The sequence below is a fragment of the Trematomus bernacchii genome, unplaced genomic scaffold (assembly GCF_902827165.1).
Source record: "Trematomus bernacchii unplaced genomic scaffold, fTreBer1.1, whole genome shotgun sequence".
Taxonomy (NCBI): domain Eukaryota; kingdom Metazoa; phylum Chordata; class Actinopteri; order Perciformes; family Nototheniidae; genus Trematomus; species Trematomus bernacchii.
In genome coordinates this window covers 24,980-51,216 of record NW_022987954.1, presented here as the reverse complement: position 1 = coordinate 51,216, position 26,237 = coordinate 24,980, and the positions used below count along the sequence as shown (strand labels likewise).

The following is a 26,237-nucleotide window of genomic DNA, read 5'->3' as shown; positions in this document are numbered from 1 at the left end:
TGTGTGTGTGTGTGTGTGTGTGTGTGTGTGTGTGTGTGTGTGTTCTCACTTTGGTCCCCCACACTCTACAGCTGAGGCCTTGACGACGGGCAGCGTCTGGAACCCGACCGGCTCGACGCTGAGGGTGTTCTGCTCCACCGCCTCCAAGATGGCCGACCCCAGCTGAGGGAGAGGACGATGCAGAAAAACAGAAAGTATTTCATCTCTATATATTTATTTTTGGGTTAGGGTTTATTTGGGGGCGGCTACTCTAAGTCGACTAAGACCAAACTGATCTAGACCTCGTTGCTCATTCTGTTACTTGTTATTGCTTTTTGCTGCATTACTTATTTCAAGACACTTTCATAAGTAGTGTTCTCGTACTTTATGAAAAGAAAGCTTTAACCCTCCTATTGTCTTCGTTTCCCCCTTACTTTGGTGTTCACAGTCAAATTTGACCGGTCCTGTTTTAACTGCTATTACATTAACACAAAAAACATTAATCACCAAATTTCATTTAAGACCCTTTCAAACTGTACATATCGTATCAGACGACTGGTACACATGAACAACTGCTGTAAATAATAATAATAATAAATGGAATTTATAAAGCGCCTTTCACGGGACCCAAGGCTGTTCAGTGTCTATACAAAGAACAGACACTGAACATGTAGTGCGTGTGCCAGGTGTGATCCATGTGGGGGGATGGGCACATAAGAGCGGGAAATGTGTCAAATTGTTGTGTGTGTGTGTGTGTGTGTGTGTGTGTGTGTGTGTGTGTGTGTGTGTGTGTGTGTGTGTGTGTGTGTGTGTGTGTGTGTGTGTGTGTGTGTGTGTGTGTTTTATCTGACCTTGAACACCATGGGTGTTACAAAGTTGACTAAATCATCCAAAACTCAATGAAAGTGGTGATCAGCCATTTGATATGTTCAAAGGTCTACTGTGAAGGATATCATAAAGCCTTAATGCAATCGAATGTAAAACTAAAAAGTTATGATTGATGAAAGTAGTAAATGGGTCACAACAGGAGGGTTAAGGATAAGTCAATAAAATCAAACATAATGATAAGTCGACAAATGATTCAGATTTGTTCCTAAGGAGGACCTTGCCCACTCGTTAAGGGTTCAATACCCACTAAGACCCACCCACTTACATTGATTTGAATCTGATGTAAAAAATAAAACAGTAAACATTTTTAAATATTTCACTTTTGACTCTTTCAAGTTCAAATCTAGGAAACAGCATCCTGTGAGGGTTATACACGTGTTCATAAGAAATGACAGTCTACAAACATGGCCACCATTCATCAAAATGTCTTTGCTGAAAGGCGGGGCTTAGAAATCAATGCTCATAACTCAGCAACAATTATTCTGATCATCATAAATGTTGGAGGATATGTTGCGCTCATGATGTCTGTCTCTGTACCTCACACTTGCTGAAGGTGAGGCAGGGGTAGATGTCCTCTCGGTAAACTCTCTCCAGGAAGCAGCAGCTGCGCTCCAGCGTCGGCTCCTCCCTCCACGCCTTGAAGTCGCTGAACAGCTGACTGTCCACCTGCACAACAACAACAACAACACAGGTTATCATCAGAATCAGAAACAGGTTTATCACCAGGTAGGTTGACACGTACGAGGAATTTGACTTGATGTCGTGGCGCGTACATAAAGGTAAAACACAGATAGAGAACTATTTTAAGAAAACTATAATAACATAAAAGAATATTCAAAATAATAACAAATATAGTGAAATATAGCAGTATTTACATAGAAATAGAATTGAATAAAATATGGAATAAAATTCGGCAGTAATAAAAAAGAAAACAGATGTGTGCATTAATATAAACCGTATTTAATTTGTTCTTAATTTACATTATTTCATATTCTGTTCTTGTACATTTCATATTCTATTGACATGTTTATAGACTTTTTGCACTACTTTTATTTTGTTATTTTGTATTTTATTATATATGTTGCGTTGTTGGAGGAGCTCAGGTCAGAAGGATGTCATTGCCATGTCTACCCTGTAGCTTATGAGCATGTGACAATAAAACCTTTGAATCTTTGAACCCTAATGTAATCATGACATCATTAGAGAACATAAACTCTCTCTGGGGTTAACTAAGCTCCTCCCACCTCTCTGCACTCGCGTACGATTGGCTGCGTGGCCGAGGGGTCGGGCTGCGTCCCCATGATGGCGGAGGAGGTGCTCTTGTTCCTGCTGTGGCCCTTCCTGAAGGGGGTCTTGGATCCCCCCCCCACAGAGGGGAGCTCCCCCAGGGGGGAGGTGGGGGAGGAGAGGACCAGAGTCTTCAGCGCCTGCACCTCCGCCTGCAGGACGTCGATCTGAGGAGGGAGGGGGAGGGGGAGGGGGGAATGATCATGATAATCTAGTAAAAGTAGTCATTTATTTCTGTTATTATGAACTAATTTCACGAAGAATGCACATTGAATTACATTAAAAAGACATTAGGCGCTTTCACACCGGAGTACTTTTCCCAGTATAGTTCCGAACATTTGCGTTCACACCAAAAAGTTCCGGAACTAGAACTTAGTTAATGAGAACCTTTCCACCCCCTTTTCAGTCCCTCCTAGAGAGCAGGTACTTTCGTGGGAGAAAAAGGTTCCCATTTCTGATTGGCTGGGGGAATTGCAAACCACGCCCAGTAAAACTCTGAAAGAGTTTTGTGAAGCCACCATTTTATTTGCTCACATTAGCATTATTAGCATTAGCCCAGCGCACCAACGGAGAGAGAATAACTTATGGCAACACAAAAGAAAACATGGGAGCGGTGGAGATGAGGAGGTGTCGGCGTTCTGGCGATTTACTCGGAAAGCTTCAGTAGAAGCTGCTGGGAGTCCCAGCAGCTTCTACTGAAGCCAGTCCCCAACTCCGGGGACTTCCGGCCGGGGACTCCGGGTGGCAGTATACGCCGTGAAGTTGTTTGCGGCCTGCCAGTAAACCCAAAGCAGAAGAAGAAGAAGTGACGTCAGCGGCTTCATTTGCCTAATCCTCCCTCAGGGACTTATTCCGGTGTGAACGCGATCTGTACTTAGTTCATCAGAACTAAAGAGTTCTGATGAACTAAGTACGACAAAGTACTTGGTGTGAAAGCGCCTATTAAATGGAAAAAAAATGATATTGGCCAAAGAGTTATAGACTATCTTTGGTCCCACTTTACAATAAGACTACCCTTATCAAGGGTTTATGAATAGTTTGTAATTCATTTATTAATTAGGTTGTGAACACTTTATAAATCATTAATAAGCTTTTATAAGACATGAGATAAACAGGGCACCTGTGACCGGTTGCTTGCCAAATAGTGAGCCCACATGTATCTGTACTGCTAAGCCTTATATTGGCTACCTAGCTTACTTCGTCTCCTTCATCAGCCAGCATCCTTGGTATCTGTTGCTCACTGAGTTGATTCTCGCTAAGTAGCCAATATAAGGCTTAGTCCTCTTGCCAAATAGTGAGCCTGTGTTGATGTATGAAAACTTGGTTTAAGATCATGTCTTTTTTATTCTCTACGTTGGCACGACATTTTGCTCGATGCCTTGCAGTGATTCTGAGACGTTTGATAATAAAGCTTTATCTCAATAAGTGTGTGGTCACCTTCCCCAGAGCTTCCTTCAGTTGTTTCTCAGCGTTTGCCTGCTTGACGTTTGCCTCTCGGACCATTTTGTGGGCTTCCTGTTGAACACAAACAATTTCATTTATTTTTATATTTTCCTTGCTCACAATAAACATAATAGTAACAGAAAATGAAACTTCAATCATGTTAGCAGGGGACAGAAAACACACACAGAGAGAGAGACAAGAGTCCCAGCTCCTTCAATGAGGGAAAGTCCAAAGAACGAGGAAGAGGAGGAAGGAGAGAGTGGTGAAGACCAGAAGGAGAGATTCCCTCAAACATTGAACAGGAGAGAAAGGAATAATCATCTTTAAAAGGTCAGTTGGAGCTGGAGGAAAATCTGATCCTCGATGGCAGTGCTTCTCAAAGTGTGGTCCGCCCCCTAGTGGTCCGTGAGTATATTGGTAATATTTCACATTTGAAATAAATAAATACATTTAAGTTTTCCGCACTCTCGCGGGAATATCTCCGCAATGGAGCGAGCTTAAGTTTCAATTTCGATTGCATGATATAGCCCAGCGCAGCACCTTCGTCACACATGTTGCCACTTGTTTGTACCATTTTCAGGCGATTTGTAATCTGTTCTAGAAAAACAATGTGTTTTTGGATATTTGTGGAGTTAGGTGGTCCGCGAGTGTTTTTTTATTGGTTAAGTGGTCCTTGGTATGAAAACGTTTGAGAAACACTGATCTATGGGGTCGCTATTTTCTTTAAATGAAATCAAACTTAGAGAAATGACCAGTAAACCTCCAAGGTAATATCTTTTAAACAATTGAATTTCTAGTCATGGGATAGTCCGGTTAGACCTAAAAGCAAACTCTTATAATAAATATTAAAAAATTGCAAAAAACATCTTCCCAACGCCTGTTTCTCATCTCTGCTGCCAAGGAGTAGTTTCTGTCTGCATCAGGAGGAAGGAAACAGGAAGCAGAGGAGACGAAGGAAGGGGAGGAGATGAGGAGACAGACCTGGAAGAGGCTGGCGGTGAGCTCCTCCAGCTCCTGGCCCAGCAGATCTCTGACTTTAGACAACCTCTCACACTCCTCATCCTTCAACAGCAGATCCTTCACACACACACACACACACCACACACACACACACACACACACACACCACACACACACACACCACACACACACACACACACACACCACACACACACACACACACACACACACACACACACCACACACACACACACCACACACACACACACACACACACACACACCACACACACACACACACACACACACCACACACACACCACAACACCACACACACACACACACACACACTACACACACACACACACACACACACACCACACACACACACACACACACACACACACACACACACACACCACACACACACACACACAGCAAAATGAAATCATAGCATGGCAACAACAAACGAAGATTATGGCTCTACTAAAAGTTGTTTTAGTTCTAATTCAGGTTTCAAAATAAAGTTTTGAATGTTCAGTTTTAACATTTTGTATTTATTGGATTAAGTGTAACTTCTTTATATAAAATCCACTTCATTCAATTAATGTTACTTCTCAGTGCATTCCACTTACAGGCTAAATACAATCAATATGGATTTAAGCTGAATATTCTGTAAAATAAATACGATTTTGTGACTTTTGGATATAATTACAATAGTTATACTTATTGTAGCCTTCTCTTTATCAGACACAACGCAAAAAATAGACATGCAAATTAAAACAGCGCATTTAAATTTGGATTTACAATTTAAATGTCAACGTTGAGAAAAAAGCTTCAAACTCTTTGGTACAGCCCTGCTGAAGAGATACAAATAAATGCATTTAAATAAAAGAATAGGAATAAAAAGTGTGACATGATGTCTATTTAAGTAATGAAAATGTGTAGCAATATGATTATGATCTGAAAAACACACAAACACACACTCTCCAACTGCACACACACATTCAATATCACATTCGTCGTGATATTGTGCCCGTCGTCAAGGCCTCAGCTGTAGAGTGTGGGGGACCAAAGTGAGAACACACACACACAGACGTGTTGGTGGTTCGTGTGTGTGTGTGTGTGTGTGTGTGTGTGTGTGTGTGTGTGTGTGTGTGTGTGTGTGTGTGTGTGTGTATCCTACCCTCTGGGCCTTCACCAGCTCCTCCTTCAGCTTCTCGTATCCTTTCTCTCGGACCTCCATCACTGACGGGCTCCTCAGCCTCGACAGACTCTCGCTCAGAGCGCTGCAATCCTCTCCGTCCTCTGCAGACAGGAAGTGGCCGTCCAGAGACTCCGCCTCCTGGCCCGGTGCACTGTGGGTAACCATGCCAACAACAACGGTCAGTTAGGGTTAAGAGCTCATGTGGAAGGACAGTCTTTGGACATATTGTCTACAAATGTATTTGGAAAATATGTATTTTGTTTGCAGGTTCAGATCAATATTGTGCAGTTATTTCCATTGTGGACAGCGCCCCCTAGTGGCGAGGCTGCAGATTGCAACCAACTAAATATTCTTTTACTCACCCCATAGCTCTACAATCTTTAAGACATGCCTTTATTTTGAAGTTCTTAACTGTAAAAATAAATATATTACCTTAAGCTAGGGAATGTTGAGTTTTATTTTATTTAAGAGTAGATTTTTATATAAATGTCTGGTAATAAAATTGTCAAATCTTATCTAAGTTGCTTTTTGTGAGTTCATCTAAATGTAATTAATTGAGTTTAGGCATATATGTTATCGTCTCATATCCATGGCAGGACGCTGAAATGAATCAAATTAAAATGGTATGGCGGCAGAATATTTTAATACCTGAAATGAAGCCCAAGGAATCAATATAATATTATTTTGCGATGAAGCTGAGGATTTACTTTCCTGCAATAGTTTTCCTTAAGTCCTACAACACTTGTGAAAAAGTCCCAAAGCCAAAGGTGATAAAGTTATATGAAGTTAAATATAGATAAGAAACCAATCCTCACATTTGACAAGCTGCGTCTACACAATATTCACATATCTGCTTGGTAAAAACTAACACATTTCTTAAACTAATGACATTTAATCTAAGTCTATCTCCATATATATCCTGGTAAAAGTCTCATTGAGATCAAAGTCTCTTTTTCAAGAGCGACCTGGCCAAGAGGGCAGCATGAACAAAGTCACAACAAATGAACACCAATCAATACAGGCAGACGAATACAGCGGTCATAAAACACAAATGACCGCCTCAGAGTATGGAGTGTTTCCTCACCTTCCATTGTGGCTGTGGGGTGTGGAGTAGACGGGCTGCGTGGGGAGCTGGTCGGCCCGCAGGGAGGTGGGGCGGCCAGCAGGGGGCGCTCCCAGGGAGTGTGTGCGGTACAGAATGGTGGGGGGCGCACTGTGACGGCTGGGGGGGGCGCTGCTCTGATTGGTTCTGCAGGACGACACACAGGGAAACAACAAAGACGATGAGAGTTGTCAAAAGAGACAAAAAAGTCCAAACTGAAAACAATATATATTTGATTGATTTGATTAAAGGTGGGGTAGGTAAGTTTGAGAAACCGGCTCGAGACACACTTTTTGTTATATTCCATGGAATGCTCTTAACATCCAGATAGCAATGAATATCTGAAGTGCTTTGACAAAAAATCCATTAAAACATGTCATCTGTGGAAGCTGTAGTACTGTAAAAAGCACGACCAATCATCTGAGCCGGCCCGGCTAAAATAACTGGATGGCCTACCTGCCTGTCAGCCTTCCATCTGGGCACAAACTTATCTCGTGCCCCCATTGGTCATGTGCGCGTTCGTGTGTGTTGGAGGAGGGGCTCTGTGAGGAAGTGGCAGATTTTCTCCGGTTGTGTATTTTGAAATTCTAGCGATCTCGAGCCGGTTTCTCAAACTTACCTACCCCACCTTTAATGTTAAGCATCCAGTAACAACTGTTCACAATAAAGACAAATATCCGTGACAATAAGTCTGTAAACATCCTGAAAATCAGCAGGAAGCCGCTCCCTGCATCATGTGATGGAGGTCATTTACCTGGAGGTCAGGTGTGGTGGGGGAGGCGAGGTTCACCTCGTGGAAACCCTCCAGAGTCTCAGCTTTGCCCGGACCGCTGCAGGCCATAGCAGCTGCTGTCAGACATCATACACTCTGCACACACACACACAGATTTTAGTGAGGCAGCAAACTGTTTATTTCATGTATTCTAATTTATAAATGCACACACAAGGCTGAAATATATATGTGTGTGTGTGTATGTGTATGTGTATTTGTATGTGTATGTGTGTGTGTGTGTGTGTGTGTGTGTGTGTGTGTGTGGTGTGTGTGTGTGTGTGTATGTATGTGTGTGTGTGGTACCATAGTGCAGCAGCAGTGGTGGATTGAAGGATGGATGGAGGCTCTCAGTCAGTCACACTAACAGCAGGGTTCAGGTGAAGCAGTGACTCAGCAAAAAGAAACCCCGTCAGGTAACGTCTGTCCTCAACCTGAGAGAGAGAGAGAGAGAGAGAGAGAGAGAGAGAGAGAGAGAGAGAGAGAGAGAGAGAGAGAGAGAGAGAGAGAGAGAGAGAGAGAGAGAGAGAGAGAGAGAGAGAGAGAGAGAGGAGAATATATTTTTACAAACATTAGGACAAAAACTAAATAATTTGTTCATATTTAGTTGTTAATGAAATAGAGCTTTATCAATACTACACACAATCAGAAGGTCAAGAGAGTGAAAACTATTGGAGATAGGAACTTTTCTAAATAAAAGACTCTGTTCGTGTAGAAAATATTGACTTTTATTAACTACAGGGTTCATACACTTTTTCACAAATGATTTTCAATGACTTTTCCATGACCTTTACCTAATTTTCCATGACCAAAGAAATGGTTTATTTTAACATGGAACAGGAAATAAGGTCTGCATATGAAACATGTTGTGCCTATCTAAAACAAATCAAATAGGCTTACTAGCTTCTACACGCTAAAGCAACTAAAATCTCTCACCAGCAAAATACCTCGACCGTTAAATGCCATTTTACGTTTCATTACTATACGATACAGTATTTATTATCATTATAGTATTACTATTTTGGCGATTAGATAAAATATAAATTATATTTGATGCAACTTTAGTTACATTTCCATGACTTTTCCAAAACTTTGGGAAAAATATTGTTTTCCATAACTTTTCCAGGGCCTGGAATTTGCTTTTTGAATTTCCATGACTTTTCCAGGTTTTTAATGACCGTAAGAACCCTGTAACTAGTATTTACATGAGTACAAATTATCCTTCAGGACCAATTGCAAACCAATAAAGTGAAAAACAAGCACTGGTGAAGCTTAGAATATGCAAACTTCGTCATAACTTAGGTTATATAAAAGGTATTCGGAGTAGAGCTATAGGATTCGTTTTCAAGAGAACACACAACATGAAGATGTTGGTGAGTTTGTTTTGAAACGACCCTTCCTCTTCCTCTTCCTTAACTTCCAATAAAGTGTTTTACTGTAAGGCAGACTGGACTTTACTCTCTGGGTCAAACTCCAGCAGGAAGAGAGACAGAGAGGGAGCGACGGAACATTCCTCCACAAAGCGTCAAGACTATTCTTCATTCCAGAGATTCTTCACTATTGTTATTAAACTCACATTCTTAAAATAATCTCTTTTGTCTCTCCTGTTTCGGTTGTTTTTAAAGTACACCGGTCCCACCAGCTCATCCTGGTGTGTGTGACACACACACACACACACACACACACACACACACACACACACACACACACACACACACACACACACACACACACACACACACACACACACACACACACACACACACACACACACACACACACACACACACACCACACACACACACACACACACACATCACACACACACACACACACACACACACACACACACACACACACACACACACACACACACACACACACCACACACACACACACACACACAACACACACACACACACACACACACACACACACACACACACACACACACACACGTCACTTGTTCCCTGAGGTTATTTAAAGATCCAGCTGAAGAACACGTCTTGTGTTTTGTTTTAGTATCATTATGTCAGAGTCACGCCTTCTACCCTGACCAGTCTGCAAACAATCCTAAGACTTCTAATGAGTAATACATCACAATTTAATTTACATTTAGTCGTGTTATTGTTTTGGTCCGAGTTTCATTCTTGTTGTTTGTTTGGAAAATGCAGGTGACAGCACTGGACTGCTGGTGCATTCAAGGACAATCTGACATCTGAGACTTTGTGAGTTTAGAGCTGAACAGCAACCTTTTTGATGTACTAAGTCAAGGATTTAAAAATAGCTTGCAAAAGGTTTTATTAAACAGGGACAAAAAACAAAACAAAAATACTAAATTAATATACAATGCATCGAGCAATATACCTGAAGAAAAAAAATGCACACAGGTAAGGAAGGTAAGTCGGTCGGACAGGTGAAAGCATCACACCTGTCCGTCAACTCAGGTGAAACCCCGCCCACCTAAACAACCAATCCCCCCTCTCCCCCATCTCCCCTTCTTGTCTCCATGGATACGAGTCCTGAAGAGCCCGTGGTAACCGGACACTGAGGGATGCTGGGTAAAGATCCAGTTACTCCAGTAAGGACTTTAAAACTCAGCCTCACGTCATCCAAAACACTGACAACATTTACCCAAACATCTGAACTGACATGTTAATCAGCAGTGGACATTACAATGAAATTACAACAATATTTGATCGTAAATTTGTCAAATTAAGGCATTTACTTGTAAGTCTGTGTTGTCAACATTGACGCATACTGAGCTGCTACACTGCAGCTCTTTAGTTATCATATTCAGCATGCTTGTTTTAAATTGAGTGAACATTATATGGGAAATTAAGAGAAGAAAAAGGGGTTTTCAATCTGGGTGCTGCTCTTGCACAAGTACCAAAACACATGCATCATGTTGGAAGCTTGGCCTGTAGGGAGTGTTATTAAAAGTGTAATCATTGATAGTTGAGCTGCAACATTAAATTAATTAATACATGAGCCATGAGTCAGGCCGTTGTGTCCTTGGGCAAGACACTTCACCCGCATTTGCTCCTGTGGGTACTGTACACAGTACATGACCGTTACATGTATGATATGTGTGTAATGTGTACTTGTAAAGCGCCTTGATGACTTAGAGGTGTGAGGATGGGCGGAGTGGCGCAGTGAGCTGCTTCTTTAACTCAAGAAAAATATCAGAGCACTTCCTGCATATGTGAACATCAGAAGGATTTTTATGATTTTATGATCAAGGATTCAAAGATCATTTATTGTCATTGTGCAACACAGGGGTGAACAACGCTGCTGCACACAGAAAACCTGACAGTAGTGCAGTAGTTTTTTAAATAGCAAAAGAAGAAATGTTAAGCAAGGAATTTCTGAACCCACCATTTTGTGATATGACAGTATTTGAAATGACCTAGCTCTATGAGTATATGTTCCATCATGTGTAAGAGTATTACAGATACTGGTATTATTTATTTATTTTCTGTTGAAACCTGACACAAACATTTGCATAATTGCTGCAGCGTCTGCAACAAGCAGTAACTCAGTTTAAACTGACAACAGCCTCTCTGTTCACTGACTCCATTCACATGGTTTCCAGTTCAATTTCTAGCAGGGACAATGCTGGTTACAACGATACAATGATCCTGGTGTATATGACATTACAATACCTATTGAACAAAAATATAGCAGTGGCTCAGTCAGTCCGGCAGTGGCTCAGTCAGTAGGGGCTTTGACTGTGAGCCGTAGGGTCGCCGGTTCAAGTCCCCGAACAGACTTAAATATGGAGTGTGGACTGCTACTTGGAGAGGTCCCAGTTCACCTCCTGCCCTGCTGTGGTGCCCTTGAGCAAGGCACCGGACAACCCCCTCACCCCCCCCCCCACTCCCCGGGCGCTGTACAATAGCTGCCAGTGCTCCTAGTACTAGACTCCTGGTACTAGGATGGGTTAAAAGCAGAGGACACATGTCACCGTGTGTTCTGCATGTGTGACCATTAAAGAGGGGTTTCATCCCTCCAATTATATTCTATATAACTACGCACCAAAACTTAGGACATTTTCTACACAAGGCTATAAGAAAACAAGTTCTGTTAACATTTTAAAACCTCAATTGAACAATTTGCATTTGTATTAAGCATAGCATTTTCCTAATTGTCACACTTCCTTTATGTTCTACTGCATTTATTTATTCGTTTATTTTACATATTTTATGAGGTTTTTCTGCAAACTTGTTGGTGCTCTTTACTGCATCTTTTGTTTTTAATTGATTTGATTGCTTTGTTTTACAGCAAAGTGTTTTTATTTGTTTATATTTGTCTATTTCGGTTGTTCACTATACTGTAATATACTTGATACACCCTGTACAAATAATGTTGTATTACTAATATAATAATAGTGTTATCTGTGTGCTAAGAAGCTGAAATGTAACCTTGAATCGTATTGCGTATACAGCTTCACGTTTATAAAACAGTCTACGTTCAAAGCACCTGTTTCAGGGTGCAGTGACAGCTAGCATTAGGTTAGCTCACAATGGTTAGCTTTTGTGAACCGTTAGCAGTTGAGCTAACATGCTAACACTAACTGAACAGGGGGGCTAACGTTTAAAAACTCACGGCTGTTATCTGACTCTGCACACATTAAAGATGCATGAAGACAACATCTTAGCTGTGTGTCAGCTTATGTTTCAGTGCTAATAACAAGCTAATGCTAACGGAGCAATTGCATTATGTTAGCTGATGTTAACAGGCTTATTCAAAGGCGAGATTTTAGCATTGATATTAAGTGCAAGGTGCATATTGGAAAGAGAGGAATAAACCAACTTTAAATAGATAGAAACGGCTACAAAACAACGCATTTCTTCAATTTCTAAATGTTGAAATATAACCGTTATTTGTTGTGGATTAATGATAAATGGATGTATAATTATAATGTTTCTTTAAGATGTGAGATTTATATCAGAAAGAGTGAAATAAACCAACTGAAAACAGAAAAAACGGCTACAACGGTTACATTTGATTTGAAAAATAGCCGTTATTTGCAGTTCATTCCTACGAGAGCTGCTCATTGGCGCATGAAGAGCAAAAGTACCCGTATGTGGGCCCACTGAGCATGCGCAGTTGAGTTTCAAATGAATAGTGAGAAAATAACTCTTTAAATGTCAATGTAAAGAATTAAATAAAGCTAGAAAATACAAAATATGATACGACAATAAAACAGTATATTAATTTACAAATGTATTCATTATTACAAGTTTATTTAGCTTCAAAATAATTATTTTTACAGACGTCTCTTTCCCCAATGTAAGTCAATGGGGAAACGTATCTTTGGGCCAAAATGACGTCACTTGCGTTGTAGTACCACTGTTTGGCCACTACGGGCATTACACATATGGGCTTCAACAGCAGGCTCACTTCCGGGGGATTCCATTATCGGTCACTGCACAAACCTACACCACGGCTAGCTAAATCATCTAATATGACTCGATCACAGGGCTGTATCATTAATGCTTTTAAAATAAAAAACATAAATGATGATAAAGCACTCATAATCAGTGTGTCTGTTACCTTGGTTGTGAGAAAAAGGGATGAATAGTGCGACAAACGGCTCAGTGTCCGACAGTAGGCGCATATGGTGCATTTAGATGTAGCTAAGCTAGCTAGCAGGCTACGTAAGTTGCCCTAACTTAGCTTATAATCATAATAACAACATGTACGTTAATAACACGTTAGCTGCGGACTCACCGGACCTCTGTGTGTGTGGACAGCTGCCGGTTCTGGGGGTCTTTCTCCCGGTTAACGTGCAGAAACAAACAAACGGACAGAAACACCGGAGGAGCTGTTAGTGACGCAGACCGGAGACGGGAGGGGCGTTCAGGGACAACTGGGAAACCAGAGGAGCAGCATCACCTGATTGTTATGCTTGACGGTTGCGTGTCAAAATCTTTATATATGCAGTCTATGGTCAAAATACTGCAAAACCCAGTGTGAAAAATATAACAATAAGTAAAACATTAAAATAGATAATAAAAAGACAACATTTCAACATTAAAAAAGCCTGTATTATTCACAAAAGCCTGTGCACAGTGAAGAACTGAGCTAGCAGGGTGCAGCCAGCAGGTGGCGCTCAAAACAAACAAATCACAAGTCTGCAGTCATCTATTTCCTTCGTCTTAATGTTATTTTAAGTCATTAAATACCTTTTTTGGGTGTTTTTTTTCTCCTTAAATAGCTGCACTTTGTCCTGCACGTTTGCTAAATGTATGTACAAATGTAATTTATGTATTTTATTGGATACTGACTGTGCCATATATCTCCCTATCTTAAGATAACGTCACATTTGATCAAATAGTGTTTGTTTTTTATTTAACTTGAGATAATTTGTCAACCAATAAATATAATCAGTTCTTGAGTTTGGAGTAAGTGTAGTAAGTATTCTGATCCTGTACTGAAGTAGAAAATAAAAGGATAATGCCTGACTAAAAGTATTTATCTTATATAAAAGTACCAATACGAGAGTGTTAAATTGTTACTTAAGTACATTACAAAATACTTAGCATTAAAAAACACTTAATGTACCAAAAGGACACTTATAATGCAAAATGGCCTGTTTCGAGGTTACTTACTTAACCCATTAGACATCAGAATACATACTGTATTCATAATATGAATATGTAAAGCAGCTTATAAATGTACTGAAGTAAAAAAAAGACTTCCACTTAAATGTAGTAGAGTAAAAGTAAAAATGACCTTGCATAAACTTCCCACTGACCCTGAACACATCATAGTGAAACTGAGGTGTGTATGAGTTGGGTTGGATAACTTTCCAGTGTGTCAGTCACCACCACACCTGAATGAAAACACACACACACACACACACACACACACACACACACACACACACACACACACACACACACACACACACACACACACACACACACACACACGCACACACACACACACCCTCCTGACGACTGTGGGCGGGGCTTCGTGGTGCTTTAAAGTGCTGCGTAATGTGCCAAAGTGGAGTTATTACGCACGGAGCTCTCCAAGCGCGAACTGGACCTTAAAGACGATTTATTTTACAGGAGAGTTGGAAGCAGCTGTGTCTCTGAAGGAAAAACTACTTCTCTGTTTGTTGGTTTTATGATGACCGAGCTGTGGAGTTGTTGGGTAAGTCATTATGTAAAAATACTTCTAATTTTACTCGCATTTTCTCCACGTGTAAACCGGCTTATGGGGATTATATTTACTTAAATAACTCATGGAAAGTCACCATTCTTACATATATGGTATTCCTGCAGATTCTTCAAATAACGCTGAACTAAAATGTTATTTTAAAATGTTAAATCATTCTTAAAATCATTATTATGCAACATTTTACTAACTTTATTTATTTGAATTTTATTTGTGAAATAAGTTATTGTACTTTTTGTTTATGCTTGCTTTGTTTTGAAAAGTCTTATATACATAGATTATTATGTTATAATTAGTATGTGTGTTATATATATCCTTATGAACACTGCAAATACAATCAATATCAATATATGTCTATATATATTGGACCTATGTCTAAAAAAACAAATAGAATTGGGTCAAAATAACTATATATTGTGTATGAAATCACTTAAATTTGACACAACCAAAACAATAAGATCATATTATTATCTGATATTAGTTTTGGTAAATAAATACATAATAATAAAAGTTCCTCATTGCCAATTTTAAATACTAATATTAACATTATTTTACTATATAATATAAACACAACAACATAAAAACTGGATGGAAAAATCCCTTTAATTTAATGTAACATATATTCAATACATTTTGGAGTAAAAATAATGGCCCCAGCAGACATACATAGAAATAATAATAATAATAATAATAAGAACAAATTAATAAAAAGTACCATGAGCATGTGTTTTAATTCTTTTTTTAATTGTTTAACTAAACACACATCCTGAGGAGCGAACACCCACACCTTCCCATCCTTGTTTGACCACGAGAAGGAGTTCTTGTTTATCTAGTCAAATATTTCCCCTCAAACCTCAACAAGGAAGCTTTTTGTATTATACTTCTCTTCTGGGGTTTTATTTTTATCAGAGGAATGTGTTGGCTAAAAAAGCTCCGTAGGTTTCGGCTTGAGGAGCCAGTCTGTCAGCTTCCGGTTCCAGGAGAACTGGTCGGTCAGGTGGAGCTCACCTGGCCCTAAAGCTTACTCATGCTCAGGCATTTGAGCGTGAATATTTCCGCTCCAACACATTGTACGTGATAGGCTAAGGGGCGGGACATCTCTAAGCCGGTTGACCAATCACAACAGAGCCGGCCAGCTAACCAATCAGAGCAGCTCTGGTTTCAGACAGAGGGTGAAAAGAGGGGGAAATTAATATTATATGTCCTCTTTAAGAAAAATCCATAGGTTATTTTATAAGAAATGATGCATTATCCTTATAAGAAACATTTCGAATAGGATCAACTCACTAAGTGTCAACGATGACTTAAATATTAATACTTACAACTTCTTCAATATAGTCAAACTCAGAGGGGTAATTCACCGTAATGAATGTTTTAACTTTGTATTATTTGGTACATTTGGTTCTTGTATTTCAACAGCATTTATCAAAGCCAGAAACCGTGAAAACTGAAACTATCTTCACTGTTTTCTAATTTTCCGACAGTCATAAAAATCATTACGTGTTACGAAAGCTTCGTAGACAGTATGAGAAAAATAAAGAGCTTTTTGAACATTAAAGCATGGAGACATGTCCCAGTAGAGACACTACATACTGATATACACCTGAACATCAGCAGGAGAGGACTCTTTAAAGTAGAGACACTACATACTGACATACACCTGAACATCAGCAGGAGAGGACTCTTTAAAGTAGAGACACTACACACTGATATACACCTGAACATCAGCAGGAGAGGACTCTTTAAAGTAGAGACACTACACACTGATATACACCTGAACATCAGCAGGAGAGGACTCTTTAAAGTAGAGACACTACATACTGATATACACCTGAACATCAGCAGGAGAGGACTCTTTAAAGTAGAGACACTACACACTGATATACACCTGAACATCAGCAGGAGAGGACTCTTTAAAGTAGAGACACTACACACTGATATACACCTGAACATCAGCAGGAGAGGACTCTTTAAAGTAGAGACACTACATACTGATATACACCTGAACATCAGCAGGAGAGGACTCTTTAAAGTAGAGACACTACATACTGATATGCACCTGAACATCAGCAGGAGAGGACTCTTTAAAGTAGAGACACTACATACTGATATGCACCTGAACATCAGCAGGAGAGGACTCTTTAAAGTAGATACACTACATTCTGATATACACCTGAACATCAGCAGGAGAGGACTCTTTAAAGTAGAGATACTACATACTGATATACACCTGAACATCAGCAGGAGAGGACTCTTTAAAGTAGAGACACTACATACTGATATACACCTGAACATCAGCAGGAGAGGACTCTTTAAAGAAGAGACACTACATACTGATATACACCTGAACATCAGCAGGAGAGGACTCTTTAAAGTAGAGACACTACATACTGATATGAACATCAGCAGGAGAGGACTCTTTAAAGTAGAGACACAACAGTTAAGGATCTAATTTGTTCTTCTTCTGCGGTCAGTTTTTTGACGTCTCTTCTCTCTCTGTGTCTCCAGACTCTCGTTGAAAAGAGGATTTGATGATTCTTCAGAGCGAGTCCAGATGTGCAACCTCTGACCCCCGAATCATGGACCTCCGTCTGCAGGCCAGCCCTCAGCTCCACTACGGAGTCAACGGGGACGCCGGGCGAAACTCCAGGACACGCGTACGTATTTATAAAGATAGAAAATAGAAAAATACTTCACAAGATTTGAGATTTTTTGGTACTTTTACGTCATCTTACCGGATAAATGGATTTTTGATTCAAACGTTAAAGGGACCTTAAGCAACAGCAATATTATTCAACTGTTTTCTTCACAATTAAGTGTTAATAGCCATGTGCATATTCCAGGGCTCCAGATTCATTATGCTTTCTTTAAAAACCTTTATATCAAAGACCCCACAACAATTGAATATACTTATTATTTGACGTGCAAAGAGGACATACAAACTAGACATGTTAATGGGCAGTTCAGACCTCCAGGGCAATAAGTGAACAAATATGCCCCTTCAAAATGTTATGGTTCCTTTCTTTAGATAATTCGACACCATTTTGCCAAGTTTCATGAGGGCAGGTATTCATTTGGAAACCTTGGTGATAAATGCACAAACATCCCAACGGACAGTAAAACATAGCCTCCTATACATATCTCCCCAAACTATTCCAATAAGTTGGTCGATATCTAGCAATTGCAACAGATACAGCTGACTTATTGGTTATCACAGGTGTGTATACGTACACCTGGACGCTCTGTAAACTGAAGCATAGAGTCGTCTTGTTCTATTGTCTCCTTACACACAGCAAACACTCAGCGTATCAGATGAACAGCTGATTATCCAAGCTGTACCTCTCTGTGTTTACACAAAGCACCCAGTCTTCACCGTCGCTGTGAAATTACACCTGCTCAACAACTTAATCCCTCGACATGCCTTGGGGATGACATTCATTATCACTGACAACACAAATGGAACCGGTCGAGCTGCAGTTTTTCATCTCCGGTCGCTGCGTCTCCACAATAGACTGCATTGACTGATCTGTGTTTATCTCACGTTGGTTTCAGTTGGGTGTTGCTGCAGGTGCTTTTGTCTCCGTCGGTGTAAAGTAAAAACAAGACTCTGATGTCAGCAGCAAACCCTGTTCGCATGTCAACCGCACGCTGAAGGACATAACCTTGAAATAGCCCCAAATGAGCAGCTTCCTCATGTTGTGGTCGCTGTGTAATTACAGTTCAACACGAGATCCATAACACCTCATTATCAGACTGTTTGTGTGGGGACGGTTACTCAAGCAGGCTAGAGTTACACTTATTGTATTATTCCCCTTTTATATTTGTATTTATTTTTACTTGATCTTATATTGGACATTGGACTTTAACTTCTTGTGTTTCTATAAATATTTGTATTTTATTTAGTCTTTTATTGGACATTTTTCTTAAACTCATTATTTTTCATTATTTATTTAATTCTAATGTGGAGCAACTATTGCCAAACCCAATTTCCCACGGGATGAATAAAGTATTCTGATTCTAATGTTCATATATCCTTAGTGTTTACATTTCTCTCTTCATCGTTGAACCCTGTTTTTTTGTAAACCATCCACTCTGACTTCCTCCTCCAGGAGTCAATGTGTACAGACTGAACACAGGTCTGTTTGTTCCCACATCCCAACCCTCCTAACTTCTTTCCGACCCTAAATGTAGCTCAAACGTCCCTCTCTTCTCCCCATCTCAGCGGCTACCTGTCCAGCTCCTTACAGGAAACCCACTGAGGAGTCACACAATGAGCTATCCAGTGACAACCTGGTGACTTTTGGTTTCAGTGCCCTCCTTTAGAAGTCCCTTTCAGTCCGGATAAAGATCAAGTCAACCTATTTAAGCTCTGCTACATGGCTGTAGGCGATAGTTAATCCTCTGTAACAATGAGCCTGCGAATAAGTAGAAGGACTGAAGTTAAAGCAGTACCACAACGACAAAGAAAAAACAGTATCCCAAATACATCAAAAAAACAAAGGGCCAATACAAGTCTTTCATACCATGGCGGTTAAAGTGGTCATTTGTTGTCAAGATACTGTATTAGAAAACAAATCCACAGCTAAATAATACTTGTATCGACCCTACGCCCAATTCAATTGCAGTAAGGACATAATCTGACCCAGATCCGACCATATTGAAGGAAAAGATGATACATTATATTCAGTAATTTAAGATCAACTGAATGAAAAGGGATTTGCGCGATCAGTCAAATTAGTCAAAGTGAAAAAACTTGGTCCAGCAATATTGAAAAGTACAAAGTTGCCTGTGTAGATTCAGCCTAAAGCAGTTTAAATCACTATTGCTTTTGAAATAGCCCTAACTATGTTAAATATGTAACATGAGTGCATCTTTGAAGGAACGACAAACAACCTCAGAACCAAATACTGGCAGGAACACTAGAAATATCGCTTCTGAAAACCCACCTCTTCTCCTTAGCGTTTTGACACCTTGTAGATTGTTGCTTTTAAATTGTCTATTGTTTTTACTTGTACTTGTTTTATGGTGTGTGAGCTGGGCTGTGAGTTTGTTTGTTTATTTGACTGTGCAGCACTTTGGTCTGGAGGTTTTAAAGTGCTGTATTGTATTGTATTGTATTGTATTGTATTGTATGTCAATTAACGTCCTCTGATCCCTTCGCCTTGACAGGACGACGATACCCTGAAGTTTCTGAGCCAGGAGGAGCAGGAGTGCATCCAGTTCTTTGAGAAAACCATCGACTCGTTGGATGAAAGTCTGGAGGAGAACGACCGGATGAAGCCCCCAGCGAACAGCATCCACCAGACCTCGAGTCCTAGTGTTTCCTCGCGCATGTCGAGGCATCCTGTCGCCAAAGACCAGGACATTATTTACCTGGTCAGCCCAGAACCGGACCTACTGCAGAACAAAGAGCCGATCTACAATCCCACAAGTCCAGGTAGGGTACAGTTGTTCTTGTTTCTGGGTCTTATCCAGAATTCTGTAAATACGTAGATGTAGGAATCCAAACGTTTCACCTGTAGTCATTTTAATGTACCAAGTCTAAAGGTAACTGATGAATTGACAGCATGGTATGTCTTCTATTGTATCGTAACTGTCCACGAGTTTTTAAGCCAGCATCTGAAATGGCTGAATCTGGTTTGGCAAGTATAAACTAGGCTGTGTTGTTAACCAACGTTAGATGGTATAGGCTACGATTTGTATACATTGCTATAATCCACCAGTAAACAAAGTAGGGAAAGTAGAGGTTTCAAACTGGAACAAAACCTTAAACGATCAATGAGGGACATTTGGAAATAGGTCTTACGGAATTTGTTTAAATTGTCCGATCATATCAGCCAGAATTAGCCATGTTTAATGCTGTCTAGAGACAAAACAATACAAATGTGTATTCGGGAAATCACGTGAGTTTAATGTTTGAATCATCTGAACTTATTCCACAAAGGGGCATCCACATCATTTCCATAAACGTACCACTTCAACAGAGCAATAACACTTTTGTTCAATTGAGAAACTTCTATTGAATATGGCAAGTGTCCATACAGCCTTTCTAATGCGATAATGACATCCCTAATGTCCTCAACAGTACAGTCCTTAAAGCTTGTAGTCTTTCCAAGTTTTTCACTTTGCCATTTGTTCCTCACAGACTTTATGAACATGATGCAGACCCCTGGAAGCCACTTCGAGATAAAGCCGAAGCGAGATGTGACGGACAGCTTACCCTCCGAGTACAACCCTCCTTTACCAAGTGGCAGCTATGGAGCTACAGACGGCCACTTCTCCTACCACCCTCCAGGCTGCATCCCCACCCCAGTTCTTATTGCCCAGCAGATAGCAGATAACCAGGCAGGAACTTCCTCTAACTTGCATCCCTCCTCGTTCCTCCGCCGCCCGAGCATCGAGTCGGACAAGCAATGGAGTCCGAGTAGCGATCTTCCTAAACATGGCCCTCCAACTTATGCTAAACCGAACCGTTTTCCGGCCAACATCAGTGTGATCCACGGCCATAAGGACACTCAGAACCAGTCGATGGCAAATGTCCACATCCACGAGAGAAAGGCGCAGATGTTAGCAAACCTTACAGGTACGGCTCACCCTTTGCTGCAAGACGACTCTCCCCTGACCGTGGAGTCTCGAAACACTCCCACTCGCAGTATTTCCTTCAAGGACCCCTCACCGGACAAATCAAGGATGGAGGCCCTGTCTAAACTGGGTCTAAACAGGAATCGAGCGATGTCTGGAGGTACGTCGCTCCTCCCGGTCCCTGACGCCTCTTTAGGTCCTCTCGCAGGTGCAGAAGCCAAGTCGGTGGAGGTCAGCGCTCCCCCAACACCAAGAGAAACCACCACCAAATTGCCAGGAGTTAGGACTCCGAGTCAGAGCCAGATCGTCAAGAAACCAGAGATTGAGCGGTCCGAATCCCTCAAGAGGTTTGACGAAAGAAGCCGCCAATCGAGCCCTTCACCTCCAGCCATGACACGAAGTAGCTACCATCCTCCCCCTCCTCTACTAGAAACCAGGACATCTCCATCTTTCCCCCCTCCGCCTGAAGTCACTTCGCTCGAACCGAACAACTATGGGGGGAAATCTATCACGGTGAACCCTTCTCATTCCTTCAGAAGAGAGTCGTTACCTTCACCAAGTAGCCCTGATCCCAAAGTGCTGCCCCCTGCGCTGGCTAACCCCACCGAGTTCAACACCTACGGAGGAAAGACCAAAGTCATGACCCCTTCTCACGTAGCCAGGAGCGACCTTCCAGATATCCTCAGCTCCCACATCGACAAGAGTCAAAGCTTACCCGCCAAACAAGAACCGCTACCCACTGCGCTGAACAGCTACGGAGGGAAAAGCCGAACTTTCAACCCTTCCTACGGGTTGAATCGCCCGACGGACAGTCCTTCGAAGAGTTTCAAAGCTCCATCTCCCGCTCCGGCACCAAGACCTCCTCGTCACTCCTATCATGGCGGCGTTTCTACACCGTTACCAGCACCTCGAGCATTATCCCCTGATCACAGGCGAAGATCCACCTTTCGTCCCCAAGGCATCACCGTGCAGTTTTCTGGACGAGGAGCGACGGACGAATCGCGCAGAGAAGCCTTGAGGAAACTTGGGTTGTGGAAGGAGTCTTGATAAACTTTCTGTACCTGTCGAGCCTGACTTTCTGCTTGAGGAATGCTAGAAGTTTCCCCCATGTTTGGCTGAGTTTGAGGCGTGGTAGGGGAGAGACTTTTTCGAGATCATACGATAGAACCTGCACAGCCAGTTCTCACTTCCTGGCCATAAAACAAACTGACAATCAAGTGTGTCACGTTCGACAAAGATAAACTACTTTATATTATATCTGATCCAAGACATTGTATACCTCTGCAGAAAGATATTTTGGAGCTTTCTTGCTGTAAAGAGGAGCATCCTCTTTGAAGAACCTTTGGTTTGCCACAAACGAGGATGCTTGTGAATATCTGGACCTTTTTAAACTGGGTCCTATTTTCTTATGTGTATCAAACGTTACTAAACAGGAGGAAGTAGTGTATTTATCGGTGGCGGACTTATCCACTTTTGGTACTTTTGGGAATGTTTCTGGTGGTGTATTTGGGATTGAGTCGAGATAAACTACAATAGGACCATCTTTTGCAAACGAGGCCCATTTTATAAAGGTTATAAAGACTTTTATTGGGATTTTTTTTTTTATGTTTTAATGCCAAAAGTAAGACTGGGTAACTAAATGGGAAATGGCCAAATTACCTGTGACACAAACCTTCTATAGGGCTCCCAAAAAGAAACCAAATATGTTCATTTGCGGTAATTTTGAAGCCTTATCCTGTAGCAGGGACTCAGAATCTAGTTTTTATTCCATCAATCAATCAATCAATCAATCAATCAATCAATGTTTATTTATATAGCCCAATATCACAAATGTTACATTAGTCTCAGTGGACTTCACAGTTTGTTCAGAATATCAGTATGACAAAACGACACCCTCTGTCCTTAGACCCTCTGTCCTTAGACCCTCTGTCCTTAGACCCTCACATCGTACAAGGAAACACTTCCAGAGAAACCCCACAGTTTAAAGGGGAACATGGGAGAAACCTCAGGGAGAGCATCAGAGGAGGGATCCCTCTCCCAGGACGGACAGACGTGCAATAGATGCCGTGTGTAAATCGAAGAGATAATATATTTACAGCAGGTAGACCAAATGTTTGGAAATGCATGTGTCTATAATAAGAAGATGAATCCACGAGGATGTCAACAATCCTGTGGGAGCCATCAGGGAAGTAGTATGATGAGAGTCAGGCAGGACCGCAGAGACAGGTTCAGCCACGACTCAGGATCCCAGCGTTAGTTAAATAAATGTGCTTTTAACTTTTAGATGTCCACATACTATCTTCCACACTGCACACATTGGGCTGTTAGTCCTCCAGAATAGCATATGTCTGGGGTAATGTATGGCAATATATAAAGTCGGTACACATGGATTGAAAAAGAGATATTTTGCGTCGTAGGTTAATCCGGCTCTGGTGAAATATGTGTCTTTTTTAGCAGACACTTTTAACCGTTATTTAAAGTAAATGAGCAGCTAATTATGCACAAGAGTAATTTAGTTATTTAAAGAAGACAATTAAAGGTTAAATTAGAGAGTATTTGTGTTGCAAATTGTACTTTAAATCTTAAAAAAATATAACTTTAAGTGATATATTTTGTTTTACAGTGTCACGTTCCTTTTTGCGGCTGTGAAATCTTTAGAGTGCAGAAACAAGGGCATTTATTTTGGTGTTTAATGGTTTCTCGACCAACTCTTCAGTCGACGGTGGCTGTTTTTCTGTCAGCACTTTGGGGTAAAAACAAAGTTGAAGGCACTTTTTCTTCGGTGCGATTGTATTACTTCTGAAATGAACAAACTATGTTGTAAAAAGCAAGACGGTTTTATCCAATTCCAGAAACAAGAATGTCCCAATTGTTCTGGAAACCAACTGGAATAACAATGCTGCAGACGGGGATAAGAGATTTTCAGAGAGATATTTTTACTCCACTCCCACACCAGACCACAGACTGTGGAATGGGTTTTGTGGGAAGGACTTTTTACTTTCTTACTGAGGGGAACGCTTAAAATCCGCTCTTTAGGGATGGGCGGCGCACATGGGATTGTAAGAAAACAGAAGCACTAAAAACCGCAGAGTCTAGAAATACATCGTGGATTACTTTGGTGTTTCTACTCCTCTTGAGCTGTTGTCGATATCTTTTGGCAAGTGTGTTATTTAACTGTGTGTGTTGGACAGAGACAGAGTGTGTGTGTGACGGATACAGTGTGTGTTCGTGTGTGTGTGATGGACGGAGAGCAATCTGTCCCCGCTGTGTGTGTCTGTCCACTGTCTGCCTCACTTTTATATCAAATCTGTCAAATAAGTGTGTGTGTGTGTGTGTGTGTTTGTGTGTGTGTGTGTGTGTGTTTGTGTGTGTGTGTTAACCAGACTCCGGCCTCTGTAGCTCACCTACAGCAATATTGAAGTATGTTTAGTTTTTCACGTGAATATTTTTCTGTGAATTTGTTTACGGACTCCGGTTCTCTGTAGTTCAGCTACAGTATATTTGAAGTATCTAATGGTGCATACATATAGTATATATATATATGAGTACAATGTGTATAAAACAGTCTACTTTATAAGGAATTATTTGGACTTGAAATGGGATTTTAAAAAGTATGCATGTGGTAAATGGGAAGATCAGCCTTTTTGACTTTTCAAATGTTCTTATTATAACCTGTATATACTCTTCTTAATATATCTAATGTTGGATTGATGTCACTCATTAAACATAATTATAGTAACTTGTTTTCTTGTATTTTTCTTGAATTAACTCTGTAATCTAATAAGGAAGGACCTGCTGTTGTTTAATGATTGATAACGTAGGTAAATGTTTTACCTGAGAGGAAACTAACGGGATGTTTTAAAGGTGACGAGGCGAGAAATGTAAAGGGGCAGTACACAGATTTTACATATGAAGACCAGCTTACTGAGAGCGAGTTAACGTGTGTTTGTACTCACAACAAAATGTAGGAAAACTGTGTTAACAATGTGTTGGGATTCATCTTTAATACATTTTAGAGCTGCAACAATTAGTGGACACATTTATAATCAATCAGAGAAATTAAATTAATGTTTAAGACATTTTTCTCATGCAAAAATGGCAAATGTGTAGATTTCATGCTTTTATCTGTTCAATGATATATTAAAGTACATATTTGTTGACAGTACACTTATAAAACAAGACATATTAAGATATGAGCTTAAACCTAAACAAGCAGCGGTTCTTTCGTTTAAAGAAAAAAGGCCAGAAGTTTTTATAAAGTTGAGTTTTTCTAACCTTTTCCAAACGTACACATTGGTCCACTTGTGTGTTGACCTCGAGGAAAACAGAAGCAAACTGTCTGAGCGGCCGGCGCTTACATAAGACTTCAACACAGAGCCTCTCTTTCCTGGAGTGTGTGTGTGTGTGTGTGTGTGTGTGTGTGTGTGTGTGTGTGTGTGTGTGTGTGTGTGTGTGTGTGTAAAGATGACGGACATTTACTGTAGCTTTACAGATGTTTCTACATGTATTTCAGGCCTGTCCTTCAGCGTTTAAAAATCTAGTTTTAACACATTTGTATATTTAGTTTCAGTGTGCTGATATTATGCAAGTTAAGTTGAATTGACACATAAAAAACACCTGATTTCAAACCTTGTATTAACATAGGATCTGGCTTTCTTTATGAGTTATGACATCTGATCACACATAAAAGGAAATTATATTATTTTAACTTTAAATTCTACTTAAACTCCTTTTATTGGACATTTTACTATAACTTCTTATGTAAATATAAATATCTTTCCTTATTTTTAATTAGTTTATATCATTATAATGAGGCAACTGTCCCAAAAC

At 40.5% G+C, this 26,237-nt stretch overlaps 2 protein-coding genes across 2 annotated transcripts; one reads left to right on the top strand and one right to left on the bottom strand.

Annotated features, from left to right (window-relative positions):
- Nucleotides 1–49: 49 nt before the first annotated feature.
- On the bottom strand, nt 50–13,495 carry rab3ip (RAB3A interacting protein (rabin3); the record flags this gene model as incomplete). Its single annotated transcript, XM_034115766.1, is given in 11 exon segments — nt 50–162; nt 1,405–1,533; nt 2,112–2,321; nt 3,592–3,669; nt 4,579–4,674; nt 5,743–5,914; nt 6,848–6,993; nt 6,995–7,012; nt 7,620–7,733; nt 7,941–8,068; nt 13,371–13,495. Coding segments are annotated over 9 exon segments (1,049 nt in total), but the record flags the coding sequence as incomplete, so codon positions are not given.
- A 1,152-nt stretch (nt 13,496–14,647) lies between these two features.
- Nucleotides 14,648–23,276, top strand: LOC117470985 (proline and serine-rich protein 2). The gene is made up of 4 exons (XM_034115769.1): nt 14,648–14,801; nt 17,334–17,482; nt 19,995–20,262; nt 20,971–23,276. The coding sequence occupies exons 2-4, from the start codon at nt 17,357–17,359 to the stop codon at nt 22,452–22,454; spliced, it is 1,878 nt and encodes a 625-aa protein (XP_033971660.1). The 5' UTR covers nt 14,648–14,801; nt 17,334–17,356; the 3' UTR covers nt 22,455–23,276.
- The last annotated feature ends 2,961 nt before the right edge of the window (nt 23,277–26,237 follow it).